Source organism: Solea solea, chromosome 20, assembly GCF_958295425.1.
Source record: "Solea solea chromosome 20, fSolSol10.1, whole genome shotgun sequence".
NCBI classification, from domain to species: Eukaryota; Metazoa; Chordata; class Actinopteri; order Pleuronectiformes; family Soleidae; genus Solea; species Solea solea.
The window spans coordinates 22539538-22559832 of record NC_081153.1 but is presented as its reverse complement, the minus strand read 5'-3'; the positions used below and the strand labels follow the sequence as shown (position 1 = coordinate 22559832).

The 20295-nt window shown below is 45.3% G+C and overlaps 3 protein-coding genes across 10 annotated transcripts in view; all 3 read right to left on the bottom strand.

Moving 5' to 3' along the window:
- The window catches only part of LOC131447543 (tenascin-X), a 22350-nt gene extending 13091 nt beyond the window's left edge, over nt 1-9259 (bottom strand). For 3 of the 8 annotated variants that reach the window (XR_009234052.1, XM_058619389.1, XM_058619388.1), the window contains exons 1-7: nt 7773-9052; nt 6863-7014; nt 5909-6136; nt 5670-5718; nt 5370-5579; nt 2066-3061; nt 151-266 (exon numbers count right to left, since the gene is read on the bottom strand). Coding sequence is in view for 7 of the 8 variants with exons in the window: in XM_058619389.1 (XP_058475372.1) it covers nt 151-266; nt 2066-3061; nt 5370-5579; nt 5670-5718; nt 5909-6055 (1518 nt within the window). In the remaining variant the exon portion in view is untranslated. Of the gene's footprint in view, nt 1-150; nt 267-2065; nt 3062-5369; nt 5580-5669; nt 5719-5908; nt 6137-6862; nt 7177-7772; nt 9053-9118 lie in introns of those variants that run through there. The other 5 variants (XM_058619384.1, XM_058619383.1, XM_058619387.1 and 2 more) reach the window with 5 other exon arrangements.
- Nucleotides 9200-11739, bottom strand: ntaq1 (N-terminal glutamine amidase 1). The gene is made up of 6 exons (XM_058619398.1): nt 11631-11739; nt 10727-10826; nt 10579-10629; nt 10351-10499; nt 9648-9772; nt 9200-9563 (listed from the first exon to the last, which is right to left on the bottom strand). Exons 1-6 carry the CDS (start codon nt 11690-11692, stop codon nt 9436-9438), a joined length of 615 nt encoding a protein of 204 aa, XP_058475381.1. The 5' UTR covers nt 11693-11739; the 3' UTR covers nt 9200-9435.
- A 729-nt stretch (nt 11740-12468) lies between these two features.
- On the bottom strand, nt 12469-19666 carry bop1 (BOP1 ribosomal biogenesis factor). Its single transcript, XM_058619391.1, has 16 exons — nt 19478-19666; nt 17553-17765; nt 17215-17301; nt 16975-17129; nt 16773-16890; nt 15744-15845; nt 15400-15612; nt 15158-15319; nt 14704-14784; nt 14452-14521; nt 14140-14272; nt 13877-14054; nt 13507-13798; nt 13281-13365; nt 12833-12940; nt 12469-12753 (listed from the first exon to the last, which is right to left on the bottom strand). The coding sequence occupies exons 1-16, from the start codon at nt 19595-19597 to the stop codon at nt 12600-12602; spliced, it is 2271 nt and encodes a 756-aa protein (XP_058475374.1). The 5' UTR covers nt 19598-19666; the 3' UTR covers nt 12469-12599.
- Between the last annotated feature and the right edge of the window lie 629 nt (nt 19667-20295).

Below are 20295 nucleotides of genomic sequence, written 5' to 3'. Positions count from 1 at the left end.
CACACTCACACACACACTCACACTCTCACTCACACACACACACACGTGCACACTCACACACGCACACACACACTCACGCACACACACACACACACACACACACACAGACGCACACACAAACACACGTATGGACAAGGGGGCGGAGTTTACCTGGCTGGTGAAGGTGATGTGGTAGGTGTCATAGAGAACAGGAGGCGGAGTCCAGAGCAGTGTGACAGATGTCTCTGTGATGTCGTGAGTCCTCAGCTGAGAGACGCCTGACATGACTGAGGACAGAGACAGAGACAGTTTATGATGGACTGCACGTCTCACGCTGACTATGACCTCACCTCATGTGACATTTAATATGAAGATTATTTTATTGGCTGAGTTCATAAATAAATGATCACGATGGGGTGGAGTGGCTCAGTGGTTAAGACCAGTACCCTGTGTGCGAAAGACATCATGGTCGCAAGTTCAACTCCACCCCTGGCTGATTGTACTCAATTCCACTGTAAGTCGCTTTGGATAAAAGCGTCTGCTAAATAACATGTAATGTAATGACATGTAATTTAATGTAATGACATGTAATGATCAAACAAACAGCAGCAGAGAAATGTCCCACACCACACCTCATAGAGAAATCAGTCATTTTAACATCACACACACACACACACACACACACACACACACACACACACACACAGGAGTTGTTGATCCGCTGCTGCCTTCATCGCTAAGTTCTAATGTCTGATTTTAGTGAATTTGGCATTTAAAATATTTCATTTTGACTTACCTCAGTGACACAAAGTGACCACACGAGGCAGCAGAGGACCAGCAGCTCCTGTGTCCCCGCCGCTAAAATGACTGATTTTCTCTATGGACTATGGTGTGGGAGAGTGAGTGGTTTACAAAAGTCTGTCTCACAGGGAGATAAAGATGTCGCAGATTGAACTTAGATTTCGGAGTCTTTTGTTAAGTGGCCTCTTCTGTCTGTTGATTTCTTTATTGCACAGAAACGCAGTCACAGGTCACACACATGCAGGGAAACACCGCGACACAAGCTTCTGCTTCACTAATGAAACTCTTCCGTCACTGAATCACTGCAGCCTGAACCAGCTCCAAACTTATGAGCTCATGTAACCGTGGCAACGGCCATAACAACAACATGAGAACAAAGACAAACGCTGAAGTAACTAAGTGAATGAAAAAAACATCATATTTGACTAAATAAATGAGAATAAAATGCATCTGTTGAATGACTCATGAGAAAAACACGAGGTTATTGTGTGAGACGATGTGAGCGTCCGGGAAATGCAAAACTTTAAAACCACTAAAGAAACACACATGGCAAACACAGACGATCTGGACTGAAGACACATGTCTAAAAATGACAACACCCGATGGTTAAAGTTCATTTCCGTTGAATCACCGCTCTTGTCCTTTGGGACTCACGGGAGGAAATGGCGTGATGTTTTCAAAGAGCACAGACTCCTCAGAATATGTAACGCTAACATTAGCATCTGAATGTACGATAACACACATCAATGTCGACCTCATTTTACGCAGCTGAGGCTCAACGAGACGTTTTACAGAACAAACTAAAGCGGGTCAAGCATCGAGCCATGAGGGACACCACAACTTATTTTCACACTACAAACTTTAATTTGCTTTGATGTGCAGCACAAGTGATTGTCCTCAGGATCTTGGTCGAAGTCAGTCTTTGTCATTTGTCTCAGGTGAGACAGACATCACGCTGTCATTTTCTTTCTCTCTCTTTCTGAACGTTCCTCGCTCGCTGTTCTGCACGGAATCTCACGTCAACAAAACTTTCAAGGATTTCAAGGACCCGTGGGAACCCTGAGTAAAACACTGTCTAAGAAATGTGTCGTTAAACTTCATTTCCTGCATGATTGGACACAAGGAAAAGAAAAAGGGCCCCAGGATAGAACCTTGCGGTACGCCACACATCAGAATCACAGATGACGACACAAAATAAACAACAATGTTGATTTTGAAATATGCGTCAGGTCACAAACATAACCATTATTTACCAGGCCTTCATGTTCAGGTGGGTTGGACTCACCTGTATCACAGTTGGGTCCGGTCATCCCCTCGACACACAGGCTGCAGTCCTCTCCGCTGAATCCATGCTGGCAAAAACACTTGCCTTTGATGCAGCGCCCTCTGCTGTTGCAGTTCTTCGGACAGGCTTTGGCAGAGCAGTCTGGTCCAGTGAAGCCAATGCTGCAAACACACTTTCCACTCACGCACCGCCCACGCGAGCTGCAGTTTTTGGGACAAGCTTTTTGAGAGCAGTCCTCACCTGTGAATCCATCGTTGCACATGCACTGACCACTGACACAGCGCCCCCTGTTTTTGCAGTTTCCCGGACAAACAATCTCTGAGCAGTCTGCACCAGCGAAGGCACTTCCGCAAACACATTTACCGTTAACGCACCTGCCACGGTTGCTGCAGTTAAGAGGACAAGCTCTTTTGGAGCAATCAAGTCCTGAGAATCCAGGATTGCAGACACACTCCCCGTTGACACAGCGCCCCCTTTTGTTGCAGTTTCTAGGACAGGCAATCTCTGAGCAGGCCACGCTAGTGAAGCCAGTGTCACAAACACATTTACCGTCAACACACCTGCCACGATTGCTGCAGTTGTCTGGACATGTCCCTTCAGAGCAATCAGGTCCCGTGAATCCGGGATCGCAGACACACTTCCTGTTGACACAGCGCCCCCTGTTGTTGCAGTCTCCAGGGCAAGCGTTCTCAGAGCAGTCGTCGCCAGTGAAGCCGGTGTCACAAACACATTTACCTTCAACGCAGCGTCCGCGGTCACTGCAGTTGTCGGGACATGTCACTTCAGAGCAATCAGGACCCGTAAACCCAGGATCGCACAAACACTGTCCGTCCGTGCACCTCCCGTTACCGCGGCAGTTTCCAGGACAGTTAGAGTCACTGCAGTCCAGTCCGCTGAATCCAGGGAAACAGACGCACTTGCCGTCCTCGCAGCGACCCTGATCGCTGCACTCGTTCAGACACTCTGCGTTTTCCATTTTGATGGAGCAACCTGGACCTGGGATCAGAGACCAGAGTCAGGAGGAACAAAATCCACCAGGTTTGTTTTATTTTAGGCAAAATGAAGTTTGAACAACAATCAAACTGAGGGACACTGGTGGACATGACTGAGGAAGACGAGTGCTTTCGTTTTGTCCTTGTCCTTTCATGAGTTTTCATGCACTGAAGGGGGCGCTAGACTCCTTTAGATGCCACGTTGTCTGGGTTCAAACAGCCACGAGTTTAGCGCCCCCTTCAGTGCAGTAAGACTCATCAAAACATCCCAGACTGAAACAGGAGGACTCTCGGTCGCCGGGTTGTTCCTTCAGTAACTTTCACCTCCAGGTGAAGAAGGCTGCACCCTGCCAGTGATCCACTGTCTGTTCTGCTGTAATGAGGGCGGAGCCAAAACTGTCTACATGCTCGATTCTGAAGAGGGTGTGTGTGTGTGTGTGTGTGAGAGACTGGATTCACGTTGTTGGTGGTCATTTACAATGAAAACGGTTAGCTTAGCATTAGCCCCAGGAGAGGAGGGAGTCACAGTCGGTCACGACAAACATGTTTATCGGAGGTCTCTTCATCGTCACAGTGACAGACGTGACGAGAAAAATGGAACGCACCCCGAAACCAGAAAACACTTTAAAGGAGACATATTCTACCCTATTTCTCCAAGTTAAAATAGTTCCCTGGTGTCCTAATGAACATGTCAGTGACATGCTTTGGTCAAAATACCATAAGGATGAAGCACCATAGCAGTTCAATAACCCTGCTAAACCCGCCCCTTTCAGAACACTCGGTTTTGTGCCTGGTCCCTTTATATGCAAATGAGACACAGGCAAACACACACCCACTTCTTCCAGGGGGTTTCTGATTTGTCCTCTTTACAGCTCTATTCGTCTCCCCCTCCCTCCACTAGTTCTCTGACAATATCAACATGGCAGCAAGCGCAGAAAACAGCGAGAGTGTCGTCACAGGAAGAGACGTTCTACATAAGGATCGAGCCGAACACTGACCAACTGTAAATCAGTTAAAAACACTTAGGAACAGCACAGCTGATCGCCACCGCTGATCGCCAGCGGCGAGCTGAATAAACTGCCGCTGTATGTGACTGTATCAGACTGAGTCTGTGCTCCGGTCATGGAGGATGTACTGAACTAATATGTTTAATTAGGACGTGTCAGAATGCTCAGTTATGACCTCTATTTGACCTTTTCTTAAACATGTGTGTGTTTGTACGTCGGTGAAATACGGTCGCTGACTAAATACGGCGACCGCCTGCCGCAGTCCGAACACACGTTTGCTGACTTTATCCGGAACATTAGCTTCATATATAAAATCCTCTGAGGCTGGAAGTTTGTGTAAAACACTGTGCTCCACTGTGCAGCCACCAACAGCACACTTGTCCCTCCACGTTGACATAATACCGCTCTTCCTCCCTCGTCTGCACTCTCGCATTTTATAGGGACAAGGTGGAGCTAAGGTGGAGCTAAGGTGGAGCTAAGGTGGAGCTAAGGTGGAGCTAAGGTGGAGCTAAGGTGGAGCTCTCGAGGTAAACTTACTGGTGGGTGGTAACCTTTGCGGTGAAATGCACATGCTGCCGTCATAAGTGCAGGGAATTCAACATGGCGTGTTTTATGGCCTATACTTACACTAAGGGGGACCACGAAAACATGAGTATTCTTTTTCCACACTTTGGCGACTGGTAGGGTCTCCAGAGTCCCAAATATAAGTATTACAATGGTTAAAAAGTTGATTTTGCATAATATGTCCCCTTTAACTTCATCAGGGGGCGGAGCTTTAATCAGCGCGTGCGTGTGCGTGTGAGGGTGGAGATGAAGAGTGAGTGAGATCACACTGGGCAGAGAGAAGAGGACACAAACACACACACACACACACACTGTTGCCAGGTTATAATCTGACATGAATCACAGTACATTTACTCCAGTGCTGAGATACTGTGTGTACTGTTACTGCATATGTGTACTGTTACTGGGTCTGTGTTGTTCATTAGTCTGTTCATTTGTTGCTCGTTCTTTCAATCATTTGTTTGTCTGTCTGTCTGTTTGTCTGTCTGTCTGTCTGTTTGTCTGTCTGTCTGTCTGTCTGTCTGTCTGTCTGTCTGTTTGTCTGTCTGTCTGTCTGTCTGTCTGTCTGTCTGTCTGTCTGTCTGTCTGTCCGTCTGTCTGTCTGTCTGTCCGTCCGTCCGTCCGTCTGTCTGTTCGTCTGTTTGTTTGTTTGTTTGTTTGTTTGTTGGTCTGTCTGTTTGTTTGTTTGTCTGTCTGTTTGTCTGTCTGTTTGTTTGTTTGTTTGTTTGTTTGTTTGTTCACCTTTGCTCTCCTTGGACGTGCAGCTGCCTCCGTCACCTCCACACTTCTCTCTGAGGGTCGACAACTCTCTCTCCAGATGTTCCAGGCGCTCGCGAAGGGCGGCAAAGTCCGCCTCACATCCACAAGATCCCGATCCTGATCCTGATGGAACCAGTTTGAGCTCGTGGGTCAGAACCAGAGGAGAAACAGGCACCAGGTCGATCTCTTTTGCTGAGAAACACAGAGCTGGAAACTTTACAAACTGTTCCTTTATGTCCACAAAAAATATTTAAAAATAAACAGACTTTTTAAAGGTTTTACCTCCATCAGAAGAATCAGCCGCGGTGACACATCCTTCAGAGACGCTCTGCTGTGGAAAAAACTCTACGTCACATGATCACGTCTTTATCTCACTCTCCCACACACACACACACACACAGGGCCCGCAGCTAAAATCACTGATTTTCTGATAAAGACGTGATCATGTGACGTAAGATATCGTAGAAACGATTAAAGTGATTTTTATGTCACGTGTAAAATCTGAATATGTCGAGTTTCACCTTGACCGAGTCTTGTCTGGCTTCCCTTGGTTCCCTGTGACCTCTGACCTGGAGCTCTTGGGAGGTTGATGAGGTCAGGAGGGCGGGGCCAGGTAGGAGGAAGAGGAGGAGGAGGAGGAGGAGGAGGGAGGGGGTGAAGGGAAACATGGCTGAGGTTCTGGACGACTGTGGACTCAAACAACGAGGTCAAAGGTCGGCTGGTGACTCAGGTTTTTTTTCATTTGTTCACTGAAACAAAAAAATCACACATTTATATTACTGTGTGTGTGTGTGTGTGATATTAATAAATATTCATGTACAACATCAAATGTTATAATTTTGTGGAATATTAAAATTCACCTGTTTGTATTTATGACACACATGCTGTTATGTCACAGTTTGTCCACCAGAGAGCGCCGACACGTGACGACACACTGAATCTCATTAAAAATGTTCGAGATTTTTCAGAAGTTCATTTTCTTCCGGTTTAATTTTTTAGTTTATGTTTCTGACTTTTTTAATGTACAAAAATATATACATTTATATTTATCTATTTATCTATTTTGAATTCATGTTAGAAATAAATAAACAGATAATAAAAGAATAAAGAGGAGATGAAAGATAAAACATTCATATTCAATTATTTCTCAGAATTTAAAGCAGAAGAAAAACCTAAAGTGTTATTGATTTGTTTATTACTGTCGTTAAAAATGATTCTATTTAAAAAGACAAAACTTTAACTTTAGTTTAAGTTCAATAAAAATGTTTTGGAATACTTGTTTCTTCACAGATTCTCAACAAAACAATACAAATAAAAAGTGTCAAAAGTTTCCTGAACAGTAAAACATTTTAATATAATAATTAACAGAAAAGCTCGATATTCATTGATGATGTTTGTCAATTGAATCGTCGATCACATCACATAACATTCATCAATCAAAGTGATCAGTTATTGATCGGAGGACGTGGTCTTACCTGCTGTGAGCTTCTGTCCGACTGAGACACAGAGGACAGGGATGAAGAGGAGGAGGACCACTTTCCTCATACTTGAAGAATTTTCCTCTCTCTCTTGCTCGCTCTCTGTGATGTCATCGCTCCTCGGGTCTCTGATGGGCGGAGTCTCTCCTCTTAAAAACATCTGAATATTTGAATCCTTTTTTCATACAAGGATGTTTAAAAGGTGTGTTTCCCTGTCACCTGACCTCTAACCTGACCTCTGACCTGACCTCTGACCTGACCTCTGTAGTCACTCCTGATCTTCAGGTATCTCACAGTTACAGAAAAAATAAGGTTTTAACGTTTTGTTCATATGTTAGCACATACATATATATGTTTATATATATATACACACATATATTCATATATACAGATACATACATATACATATGTGTATATATATATACATATATATGTATATATATACACATATATACATATATACAGATTCATACATATACATATGTGTATATATATATACATATATGTATATATATATGATATATATATACATATATACATATTTACAGATTCATACATATACATATATACATATATATGTTAGCACATATATATGTATATATATATATACACATATGTATATGTATATATGTATATATATACATATACACACATATACATGTGTATATATATATACTTATACACATATATACACACATATATATACATATATGTATATATATATATGCACATATGGATATATATATATATATACATATACATATGTATATGTATATGTATACTTATACATATATATATACATATATATGTATAAGTATATATATATATATATATATATGTGACGGCCCCTGCCTAGCCAAGCCTCAGGCGTGTTAATGCTGGTATGTACCCGCAGATCTGTGGGTACCTGGGAGAGTTTGGAGCACCTGTGCCTTGCTGCTACAGAGGATAAAAGGCCCTCCCCCAGTGCTGTTCGGGCTCTCTGGTTTTGACGCTTCCGCACGTGCACACGCACACACACACACACGCACGCATGCACACACGTGACATAGGTTTTATGAGATGATTATTTCTTGTTTGTAAACGTCTCTTTATTTTTTAAAGTGGTGGAAAATATCATGTGTTTCACAGACAGACAGACTCACAGTGTTGGACGTGCCTCGTTGCCGTTGGCAACCATTTGCATCGCCCTGATGAAGCCATCCCTCCAATTCCCACAATGCAACATTCCTCAGGCTGGTTTCCAGGCTGCTGGGCGACCGAGAGAGAGAGAGAGAGAGAGAATTAACCTCCATCACAAAGTTCAAACGTCTGATTTTGTCTCTTCAGTGTTTGAAAAACAACGTTCAGATTAAACTCAGTGACACAAAGTGACCACACGAGGCAGCACAGGAGCAGCAGCTAAAATCACACGGCACACAGGTGCATGCTGGGAGGTCTGTCATCACCACAGGAGTTAATCTATTTGACTTCAGCTGTAACATGCTGACCTCTCACCCCGCGGGGGCGGAGTCTGGCGAAGTTCTGAACTGGTCCTGAGACGACGTCACACGCTCATGGAAACAAGTTTGTTTTTAATTCACTGAGATTTCATAAAACTGAAAGTTACATTTAATTTTTTGTTTTTATAGAAAGAAAACAAATGATTTTATTTAAATACATAAACAAGTTTTTCTTCCATTAATATTTCTTATGAACTACACATGTATCTGTGTGTGTCCAGACTCAGGTCAGAGGTCAAAGTTCAGCAGCAGTTCACATACCTCACTTTCAATGTGGGTGTCTCTACAGAACTCTGTCGCCCTCTGGTGGTTGAAAGATGAGTAAACATTGAAGTGATAACAGTGGAAATGAATACTACACCAAACCTCAGAGAGAAAACCAGTGATCTTAGCTGCAGGTCCTCTGCTGCCTCGTGTGGTCACTTTGTGTCACTGAAGTCAATCTGAAATCAATATTTTAAAAGCTGAATTATTGAGTGAGTGTGTATGTGGGAGAGTGAGTGTGTGTGTGTGTGAGAGTGAGCGTGTGAGTGTGTGTGTATGTGGGAGAGTGAGTGTGTGTGTGTGAGTGTGTGAGTGTGTGTGTGTATGTGGGAGAGTGAGTGTGTGTGTGTGAGAGTGAGTGTGTGAGTGTGTGTGTGTGAGAGTGAGTGTGTGCGTGTGTGTGTATTTGGGAGAGTGAGTGTGTGTGTATTTGGGAGAGTGAGTGTGTGAGTGTGTGTGTGGGAGAGTGAGTGGTTTACAAACTTACAGCCATGTAAGAGCCTCTGGGTCTCAACAGCAGGGGGCGCTGATTCTTCCTCTTTACAATCACACTACAGTAAACGCAGACTATTTTCTGACATCAAATCTTTAATTATCTGACATTTAACCATAAATATCCACAGACTTTCAGTGTGATGGCGTTTGGTCACATCACGACAACAGGAACCTGATCCAGAACCTGATCCAGAACCTGATCCAAAAGCATCACACTGGTTCATCATGTCACTAGCTCTATCGCAGAAATGCACCATGGGAGTTGTAGTTTTTCAGTGCAGGTGGCGGCAGTGGCTGCTGCAGTCTGTGTTACCATGACAACGATGATGATGAAGACATTGTGGTGTAGCTCTGCAGGAAGTGGTCCAGCCTGAAGACCGTCCCCCAGCCGACAGCAGGGTCCACACTAATGAAGTCGTCCAGGTTCATGTGACTCTCTGAGGAGGAAACGCATCAGCAGCGTTACCATGACAACACGCTACACAACAGTGTCAGCAACAAGAGCGGAGGCGTCATGTGACCTGCGGTGTGAACAGGCGGGTACGGCGGGGGGGGCATCCTCCAGGAGCCGTCGGACGTCTTCATGTGCGAGCGATCGGACGCAAAGTTCAGCAGGAAGCTGTCAGCAGGTACGACACGCAACTTCCTGTTAGAGCAGAGACAGATGGTGTTTCATCAAAACCAGTCCTGACACCAAAACTTGTTACTGATACTAATACTTGTTATTGATACTAATACTTGTTACTGGTACTAATACTTGTTTTTGATACTAATACTTGTTACTGGTACTAATACTTGTTATTGATACTAATACTTGTTATTGATACTAATGCTTGTTACTGATACTAATACTTGTTACTTATACTAATACTTTTTACTTATTCTAATACTTGTTATTGATACTAATACTTGTTACTTATACTAATACTTTTTACTTATTCTAATACTTGTTATTGATACTAATACTTGTTACTTATACTAATACTTTTTACTTATTCTAATACTTGTTATTGATACTAATACTTGTTACTTATACTAATACTTTTTACTTATTCTAATACTTGTTATTGATACTAATACTTGTTACTGATATTAATACTTGTTACGAAGGCGGACGATGCGAGACCTGTTAGCAGACACATTAGCTTTGCTAAATGTTAGGTATGCTACATCAGTCCGTACTGCCTTACAATCAGGTGTTCAGGTGTGTAGGTGTTCAGTTACCTGTGGTACTCAGGTCGGAGGGTGTGGTCTGAGCGGAGAGCCTGGGCAGCATACACTTTCAGACTGCAGGGAAACGACAACTCAGAGTCCAGGTCATAAACCAGAGCTTCTGACTGAGGATCCACCACCAGCAGAATCACATGGTAGTCCTGAAACACACAATGACATCATTACTGTTCATGTGACATCATTCATACACACACTGAAACACACGATGACATCACAGACCCAGATCACTGGCTGGTTTCCATGTCCTGATTTCTGTTTCCACAGAGGAACCTGGGGGAGAACAAAGAACATCTGCTCTTTAAAACCTCACCAGGGTCTGACAGGTTTTTAAAGAACCCCACACATGTTCTGGACTTCCTCTTCTCACCGTTCTGTTCTCATTTGAGATAAAAACCACAAACATATGCTCCAGCGCTGCCGTTCTCTCCTTCCTGACAAACTCACAGAGTTTCCAAACATTTTCTTCACTGCAAAAAAAAACAGAACCAGACGTCACACACCAGCAGAACCACGAGAACTACAAGCATGGCCGCCAGTGGAAAAACAAGAATAAAAGAGACTTTTCCAACAGGAAACTGAAGTTTGTAAACCACTCACTCTCCCACACCAAACACACACACACACACACACACACACACACACGTGATTTTAGTTGCGGGGACACAGGAGCTGCTGGTCTACTGCTGCCTCGTGTGGTCACTTTGTGTTACTGATGTGAATCTTAATGAAGGATTTTTAATGCCGAATTGAAATAATCAGACATTAGAACTTAGTGATGGAGGCAGCAGTGGATCAACAACTCCTGTGTGTGTGTGTGACGTTAAAATCACTGATTTTCTCTATGGGGTTTAGTGTGGGAGAGTGAGTGGTTTACAAACGAAAGTTAAACACATTCTGAAGAATCTACCTAATAAAAATCTACGTCAGTTTTAAGTCTACGATGTTTTGAGAACGTGTTTATTTCACTGTTAGACTTTTACATGAATTATCTCTTAAATGAACACTTAATTTTATATTTGTGTGTTTATTCTGCAGTCAGACAGCGGATTAAAATAAAACAACAAAACAAAACCACAACAATAACTCACTTCACACCGAGATTATATCAATGAATACTGCACTTGTGAATGATATTTGTTACAGTTTACTGTAAATATTTAAATCTATCTATAATGTCGGTCACAGACGGACTCACGGACGCTTTAATCCTTTAAATCAAGTTTCGGAGCTAAACTCACGTCTGTTCTAAAGTAAAAACTCCGTGTATTTACCAGTAACAGCTGGTGTGGACGCAGTTTCCACGAGCCGGTAAAATCCCGTCTCCTCTGCTCATGTTGACGTGTTACACCAAAAATACTCCGCCGGAAGTTTATCGAATGACGCCATATCCTGCAATGATATAAAGTGACGGACTTTCAAATTAAAAGCGTGCTCACGTTGAGCTTTTTTGTGAGGTTAAGTAAAACCGGAAGTGTGTGTTTGAAAATTGGGGACAGTACAGAGGACTTTTAATTAAATTATAATTCATTCTTTAATTTATTTATAGCGACTGAAACGACCCCTGTTGTTTTTCTTCAGATGATTATTGTTTTGTGTCTTTGTAATCATTTGTGAACGTTTTAACGTGCATAAAAACTCAGCACCAGGGCTCTATAGCGCCCCCTAAGGTGAACACGGCAACATGACACAGCCCAAGTAGTACAAAAAGTCCACTGGGACCACAGCTTGAACACAACAGGAAGTCAGGCGAATGGCACACTTTCATATCTTATTTCTGTATTCATTCATTCATTCATTTATTGATTGTCATGTCATTTATCGTGCAAACCAAGCTTCAATTAAATGAAACCTCAAAATAAAACCACACAGTCAATTTAAAGAAAAAACACAACACAACACAACACAACACAGATTCAGGGACTAAATCCAAACTGATCATAATAAAGTCGACCAAAAGATGAGGTGTTTATTGTTAAGATGACAATCAACCACGTTGAAAGTGAGATACGTAGGCTGCTGCTGAACTTTGACCTCTGACTTGTGTGTGGGGAATGACGCGGTGTTACCATGGTAACAACTTAACCAATGATGTGACAAAAACAAAAAACGTCCGTTCAGAAAGTTTGAGTTTAATTAAAAACAAAGAAAAAACTGTTTTGAGGTTAAAGATGAAAGACAGTCAAACATCACTGTTGTATCCTAGCAACCCTGCAGTTGCCGGGCGGTTGCCAGGCAGACTGTTAGGTGAACAGGCGGATGGTGGCATCAGCACCGGAGGAGAAGACCCAGGGTTGTGTGGGGTGAAAGGTCACATCCAGAATGCCAAGGTCATGAGTGATCACATGACCTCTGAGGACCTTCACCGGGACGATGAGTGGATTCTGCAGCAGGTCACTGGAGGGGGCGGAGTCAACTGGTTAGCATCCACCTGTGCGTGCATGTGTCTGTCTGTGTGTGTGTGTGTGTCTCTTACTTGAAAACGGTTCCGTGACACACGATAACTGAGCCGTCATCAGACGCCGACGCAAACAGTGGGTAATTTCTGTGATAGGCCACGCCCCTCACTGCCTTTTTATGGTGCCTGCAGACAGGAAGCAGTCAATGTGATCAATATGTAAACATATCAACACTCAATACCAATCAATTCTTTAAGGAACAAACCTACTATACTACAAGGTGTGAGTTTGACTGACAGGTGTGAATCTGGCTGACAGGTGTGAGTTTGACTGAGAGGTGCGAGTTTGACTGACAGATGTGAGTTTGACCGACAGGTGTGAGTTTGACCGACAGATGTGAGTTTGGCTGACAGATGTGAGTTTGGCTGACAGGTGTGAGTTTGACTGACAGATGTGAATCTGACTGACAGGTGTGAGTTTGACTGACAGATGTGAATCTGACTGACAGGTGTGAGTGATGCGTACCGTAACATCTTGTAGGGTTTGGTTGAGAGGTCGAGGTCAAACCAGCTCAGTTTGCAGTCATAACTTCCACAGATCACATGATCACCTGTAAACAGAGAGGTGAGATGATGATGTCACATGATCAATAACAGACCCATAACCTGTGAAGGTCAGAGGTCTGGTGGTCTGTGGTATGGATCTGGTGGTCTGTGGTGTGGATCTGGCGGTCTGTGGACGGGTGCATTACCCCCGGGGTGGACGGCCATGCTGGAGATCCACTTGGAGTTGGCCTGCAGTTTCTTGGTCATCTCCTGTTTGACGAGGTTGTAGATCCTCACCGATCGCTGTGTGGCTACAAAGAAGTACGGCCTCACCGGGTGGAAGGACACACACTGAACCAGGCCTTTGTTCTTCCTGAAGGGGTTCTGACTCCGCCTCCGGCTCACCTGGTGGATGAACACCTGTAGGTGGCTCGAGTGATCGGGCATCACTGACGCCAGGTAGTCTCCTTTAGAGTGCCACACCACCTGGTGGACGGCCTGCAGGATCGACAGGGATCAGTTAGTTGGACCCAGGTCCTGATCAGGATTCTGAAAGTCCGTCTCAGTTTTACTCACTTTGGGATGTTGGATTTTGAGGCGGATGCCCTGACTTTGCTCCTCCTCCTCGGTGTCGCTCCAGGTCACAGGCCCCGCCTCCTCTGTTGACTCCTGCTCTCCAGACAGGAGTCGCTCTGACGATGAGACGACCTGTCTGTCTGCCAGAGAGGGCGACAGGACCAAAACTACCGAGTCCCTGAGAGACAGACAGATTAAAGGTCAGACAGACCGGTGGGTGACAGATAGACAGGTGGGTGACAGACAGGTGGACAGCCTCTTACAGGGCGACAGCGAGCAGACAGACAGATGGATTTGGGTTCCAGGCGACGCTCTTCACAGCTCCGCCCACCTGGACCGTCTTCATACAGCGAGACGAACACACCTCCCAGAACCTGACAGAACCGTCGTCAGAACCTGGGCACGCACACACACACTGAAGGTTAGCAGCAAACTACAACTCCCATAATGCATTTCACTGACAACCACAGGACATAACCAGAGGCCACGCCCCCACGCAACCAGCAGTCAGCGAGTGAATTTGGACAAAACGAACGTGTTTGTGTGAATGATAAAAAAAGAAAACATGGGTTTACCTGAAGCGAGCCACTGTCCTGTTGGAGACACACTGATGGACCGGACCAGACCACTGTGACCACGGTACACCTGAACACACACACACACACACACACGTTAGTGAAGAGTCCAGATCATCAGAACGGTTCTGGTTTGTGTGATTTGACAGAATAGTTGTGAATGTTGAGCAGGTTCCTGTGTGATGAGGACATTACAGTGGACACAGTTGAGACATGTGGACATGTGGACATGTGGACAGAACAGGTTTGTACCAGAGACTGTGTCGTAGGAAACGGCTGCAGGTCTTTGGGTTTTGGAAGATTAGGAATCAAATCCTCTGGATTCACGTTCACCTGCAGAGAAACACACACTTGTTACTGACAGTAGTACTACTACTACTACTATTACTACTACCACCAATACTATCAATACTACTACTAATAATAACAATAATAATAATAATAATAATAATATTACCAATACTACTACTACTAATACTACCAATACTACCACCAATACTACTACTACTACTACTACTACTACTACTACTACTACTACTACTACTAAAACTACCAGTACACCACCTGCTGATGATAAGTGGCTGCAGGAGGATTTAAAATTCTAAACACATCAAGACGACCAGGATCTCATGCCTCAGATTTCCCTCAGGTAATAACACAGTACATCGCCCCCTGCTGGTGGGAGGAGTAAACACGAGCGAGTTACCCTCATCTTCCTCTGTCGGGGACACAGGTAAAGGTCGAGGCAGCGCTCAAATCTCTCGTGAATGAAACGCTGATACGCAGGAACCTGACGCAGGTTTGAGAAACGCGTGGGGACAAACGGGAACTTCCTGTCCGACGGATCCTGCTGCTCCCACACAGCCAGCTGAGAGAGAGACAGAGGGACAGAGAGTGAGACAGGTGCACATTGCCATAACTGCAGTGCGCTGTGATCACATGACCCACCTCCTCCTCGGTCAACAGGTATTCGGGGGGTGGGTTGTACGACTCCTGGTGGCCGGGCAGAGGAGTCTTGGGGGCGGGCAGATGCATCTTGTGATTGGCCAGAATCGACGAGTCCTCGTTCGCCCACAGGTCGTAGAAACGGCCCCGAGAGTCGTCGTCCACTCGCCGAGGTTTGATCCAACCCATCTTTATCGCGTGGACGAGTTTGGACACCTGCAGACAGGTGAGGGAGGCGGGGAAAGAGAGGTGAGGGGGGCGGGGACAGAGAGGTAAGGGGGTGGAGACAGACAGGTGTGAAGTCTGTAATTTAAACAGAGAAATTTCGTAGTAAATTTTTTTTTTACCTTCTCTTTCTCGATGAGTGACGGGATGAAGCTGCGTTTGTCTGCAGGTCTGTTTGTGACAGGATGAATCATCACGTCATTACTGAAGAACTCAACTGTGGGCTGAGGAAGGAGGAGGAGCATGTGACAAATATTACACTCATCACATTTAACGGAGCAAAATTACAGGATTTTTAATTTTTTTTTTTTAAACTTTCCATTAAAGTGGAAATTTGCCTCATTCACACTGAAACAAACGCGAGTCAACGGGGGGTTGTACCTGGCATACATGCGGGCGTACCTGGGAGTGAACGCGGGGCGTACCTGGGAGTGAACGCGGGGCGTACCTGGCATAAATGTGGGCGTACCTAGGAGTGAACGCGGGGCGTACCTGGCATAAATGTGGGCGTACCTGGGAGTGAACACGGGCGTACCCGGCATAAATGCGCGCTACCTGGGAGTGAACGCGGGGCGTACCTGGCATAAATGCGGGCGTACCTGGGAGTGAACGCGGGGCGTACCTGGCATAAATGCGGGCGTACCTGGGAGTGAACGCGGGGCGTACCTGGCATAAATGCGGGCGTAACTGGGAGTGAACGCGGGGCGTACCTGGCATACATGCGGGCGTACCTGGGAGTGAACGAGGGGAGTACCTGGCATAAATGCGGGCGTACCTGGGAGTGAACGTGGGGCGTTCCTGGCATAAATGCGGGCGTACCTGGGAGTGAACGCGGGGCGTACCTGGGAGTGAACGTGGGGCGTACCTGGCATAAATGCGGGCGTAACTGGGAGTGAACGCGGGGCGTACCTGGCATACATGCGGGCGTACCTGGGAGTGAACGAGGGGAGTACCTGGCATAAATGCGGGCGTACCAGGGAGTGAACGCGGGGCGTTCCTGGCATAAATGCGGGCGTACCTGGGAGTGAACGCGGGGCGTACCTGACATAAATGCGGGGCGTACCTGGGAGTGAACGCAGGGCGTACCTGGCATTCATGCGTGCGTACCTGGGAGTGAACGCGGGGCGTACCTAGCATAAATGCGGGCGTACCTGGTACTCATTGAAGTTGACGTCTCCAAACTGTCCTTTCTGCAGACGATTCACCAGATCCACCTGCTCGTCCGACAGAACCACGTCCCTCGCTGTCTGTTTGTCGTGGACCGTCCTCCTGCATACACATGCATTAGCATTGTTCGCATTCTCTCTCTCTCTGAACAAATGGAGGAGCTAGCGTCATGCTAGCAAGGCTCACCAGTAGTCCGGGTTCTCCATCTTGTCCAGGAAGTCGTCAAGTTCATCCTTGTTTCTGATTGGTTTGTAGATTTTCTTGCCGTCCAGGTTGTAGCCGATGTGAGGGAAGTCTTTGTACCACTCCATGGGAATGTTCCCCACAGTGTTCCTGATGTCCTGAACGACAACCACGACAAGGTTAAAGGTCAGCGTATCAAAGAATCCCTTGACCCGAGAGAATAGAAAGATAAACGGCTCTCACCTCCTCATCTGATGAATCCTGTTCATACTCGTCTTTCTGTTGTTGTCCTGTAACTCCACCCTTTTTCTTCTTTGTCTTCTCCTCTGTCTGCAGGTCGAATAGAACATGATGTTCACGTCTTTATCTCACTCTCTCACGCTCCCACACCAAAGCCCATAGAGAAAATCAGTGATGTGTGCGAGTGTGCGTGGGAGCGCGAGTATGTGTGGGAGCGTGAGTGTGGGAGCGCGAGTGTGTGTGGGAGTGTGAGTGTGGGAGCGCGAGTGTGTGTGGGAGCGTGACAAACTTGGATTTTAGTCTTTTGTTAAATGGCAAAAAAAAATCCATGAAAACTTTACCTGTTGGTTGTTCTGCGACTCCACGGTCACCTCATCACTACCATCACCTTCTTCTGCAGCATCCTCATCATCCTCCTCTTTGTCATCGTCGTCATCTTCCTCACTATCACTCCCAGAATCCTCAAGTCCAGAGAAGACACTTTCTTCACTGTCCGACAGATCGTCATCCTCCTCTTCTTTTTCTTCAGCAGGTTTGTTTTTGAAGTTAAAGATCTGAAGAACAAATGGAGACAGCAGACTTTAAAAGCTGTTGGTTACAAATCACTTCTCCAGGTAGTTCAGAACCAACATCACACCAGTTTCATCTTCACTCCACTACTTACCCTATATTGTAAAATACTAGTATTGTTACATCTGTGACCTGATTCTACCTCATACACCCGTTCACTCACTAAGGTCTTCAGGTCAGAGACTTTTAGTCGTTCCCAAAACAACCTTTAGGGCCAGAGGAGATCGAGCCTTTCAGGCATGAAACTGTGGAACGCGCTGCCTCTGTCTTAGACCCTGTTCACGCGAGGACGCTTGCGGGTAAAAACAAGAAAAGATTTTATCGGAAGTGCCTTTCGTTTAGACTGTGACGGCATTTTTGGCGCTTAAAAACGCAAAAATCTGAAACCACCCTCCAGAGTGGAAAACTTGAATATGCTCCACCATATCTTCTCCGTCTACACTGGCAAGATGCAAAAGTACACGGCGGTGTTGTGTGATAGTGTATCACAGCGCCACCTAGCCGCCTGGCATGCATACCCAATCGAATTCCACACACTTTTGTGTCACTGTATGCACGCAGATTTCCTCCCGAAAACGCTCGTCTACACGCGGAATAAAAAGTCAAGACATGACGCCACTTTTGTGTCTTCTGTTAAGACCGTCATCGTGTAAACGTAGCATCAACGTTGTTTAAATTGTGTGGATTCTTTTACAAAAGCAGCTAAAGACTCTTTTATTCATTCAGACTTTTAGTTAGACAAGGGTAGCTTGTGTGTTTGAGTGTATGTTTTTATCCGTTTGTGGAAACGGATAAAGGACTTTGTGGTTTTCCATCCATCTTCTACCACTTTATCCTCCACAGGAGAGCCTATCGCCCCTGGACAGCTTGCCTGTCCATCACTCTCACACCTAAGGCTGCATGTTTTGGGGCTTTTTACGTCTGTGAATGTGCTATATAAATAAACTTTTCTGACTAAATAATCTTACTTCTGACTGCAGGGCTAACATGCTAACACATCACGGACAGCATCAGCTGTTCATAACTCACAGGGCTGATTATCCCACGATTACAAAATGCAGCTTCGTTTCCAGGAGGATTCGTGAGTCCAGTGACACAGAACTACATTCAGAACATGACAATGTCTACACTAACCGGGCACAGTGACGTGTTTCTCAGTCAATCACAGAGGTTTGGCCACACCGATGATCACATTATATCCCGGCACGACCATCGGCAGTAAATAAAAGTCGTTTTAAATAGACAAACGGAAGCAATAAAATGTTATTACTGCTTACAGAAATGTTAAAAATGAGAGTGCATCTCAACGCATTAACGACTCGAACAGTTCTATGTTTAACGCCTCAGTGGTTGTGACACTTCAGTTATGATGTTCATGTAGCTTCAGCTCAGGTTAGCACCGTTTCTGGTGCCGAACTCTGTCCCGGGTCCAGTCAGAACTTGTTTCAGGGTTAGGTCATTTTAACTCGATCTAGCTCGGTTCTAGACTTTGATTCGTGCTGTTGTGGTGAACCGGACTCAGTCTGCGCTCCTCTACAGTTCGGCTCTGTTTTCAGAACATGAACAAACTTCGTCGACGTTTTCTCTGTGGAAAAAGCGGCGTGTTTTGGTGTGCCTGCCCTCCTGCTAGCATGCTAACAGCTAGCCCCCAGTGCCCCAGTTTCTCCTCGTGTGTGTGTGTGTGTGTGTGCGTCACCTCCTCCTCCTCCTCCTCCTTTTCTTCTTCTTTACTCCTCTTTGTCGTTTTCTCTCGGGCTTTCTTCATCTTTTCTGTCTGTTCGTTGCTACTCCGCATGTTTCTGCTCTGCTCCTCCATGAAACCACGTGGGAAGCTGCGAGGTCGAGGGTCATCATACGTCACAGCAGCAAGAGAAGGAGGATCTAGTTGTCGCCATCTTGCGGTCACTTTCCGCCATGACCCGTGTTAGAGCACTTTTATTAAAGGAGACATATTCTACCCTATTTCTCCAAGTTAAAATAGTTCCCTGGTGTCCTAATGAACATGTCTGTGACATGTTTTGGTCAAAATACCATAAGGATGAAGCACCATAGCAGTTCAATAACCCTGCTAAACCCGCCCCTTTCAGAAAGCTCAGTTTTGTGCATGGTCCCTTTATATGCAAATGAGACACAGGCAAACACACGCCCACTTCTTCCAGGGGGTTTCTGATTTGTCCTTTTTACTGCGCTCACTCGCTCAGCTCCTGTTCCCTCCCCTCATTCCTCTCCTCCTCCCTCCACTAGTTCTCTGACAATATCAACATGGCAGCGAGAGTGTCGTCACAGGAAGAGACGAAGCCGAACACTGACCAACTGTAAATCAGTTAAAAACACTTAGGGACAGCACCACTGATCACTGTATGTGACTGTATCAGACTGAGTCTGTGCTCCGGTCATGGAGGACGTACTGAACTAATATGTTTAATTAGGACGTGTCAGAATGCTCAGTTATGACCTCTATGTGACCTTTTCTTAAACATGTGTGTGTTTGTACGTCGGTGAAATACGGTCGCT

What these genes read in the sequence shown, in the direction of transcription:
- ntaq1 (XM_058619398.1), bottom strand. Translation starts at nt 11,692, where the DNA reads ATGAGCAGAGGAGACGGGATTTTACCGGCTCGTGGAAACTGCGTCCAC. An exon ending in GTCCACACCAGCTGTTACTG is followed by an intron (nt 10,827 to 11,630) that starts GTAAATACACGG and finishes TTTTTTTTGCAG; the next exon opens with TGAAGAAAATGTTTGGAAAC. An exon ending in CCCGCCTGTTCACACCGCAG is followed by an intron (nt 9,564 to 9,647) that starts GTCACATGACGC and finishes TTTCCTCCTCAG; the next exon opens with AGAGTCACATGAACCTGGAC.
- bop1 (XM_058619391.1), bottom strand. Translation starts at nt 19,597, where the DNA reads ATGGAGGAGCAGAGCAGAAACATGCGGAGTAGCAACGAACAGACAGAA. An exon ending in AGTCGCAGAACAACCAACAG is followed by an intron (nt 17,302 to 17,552) that starts GTAAAGTTTTCA and finishes TTCGACCTGCAG; the next exon opens with ACAGAGGAGAAGACAAAGAA. An exon ending in TGTCTGCTCGCTGTCGCCCT is followed by an intron (nt 14,055 to 14,139) that starts GTAAGAGGCTGT and finishes TCTGTCTCTCAG; the next exon opens with GGACTCGGTAGTTTTGGTCC.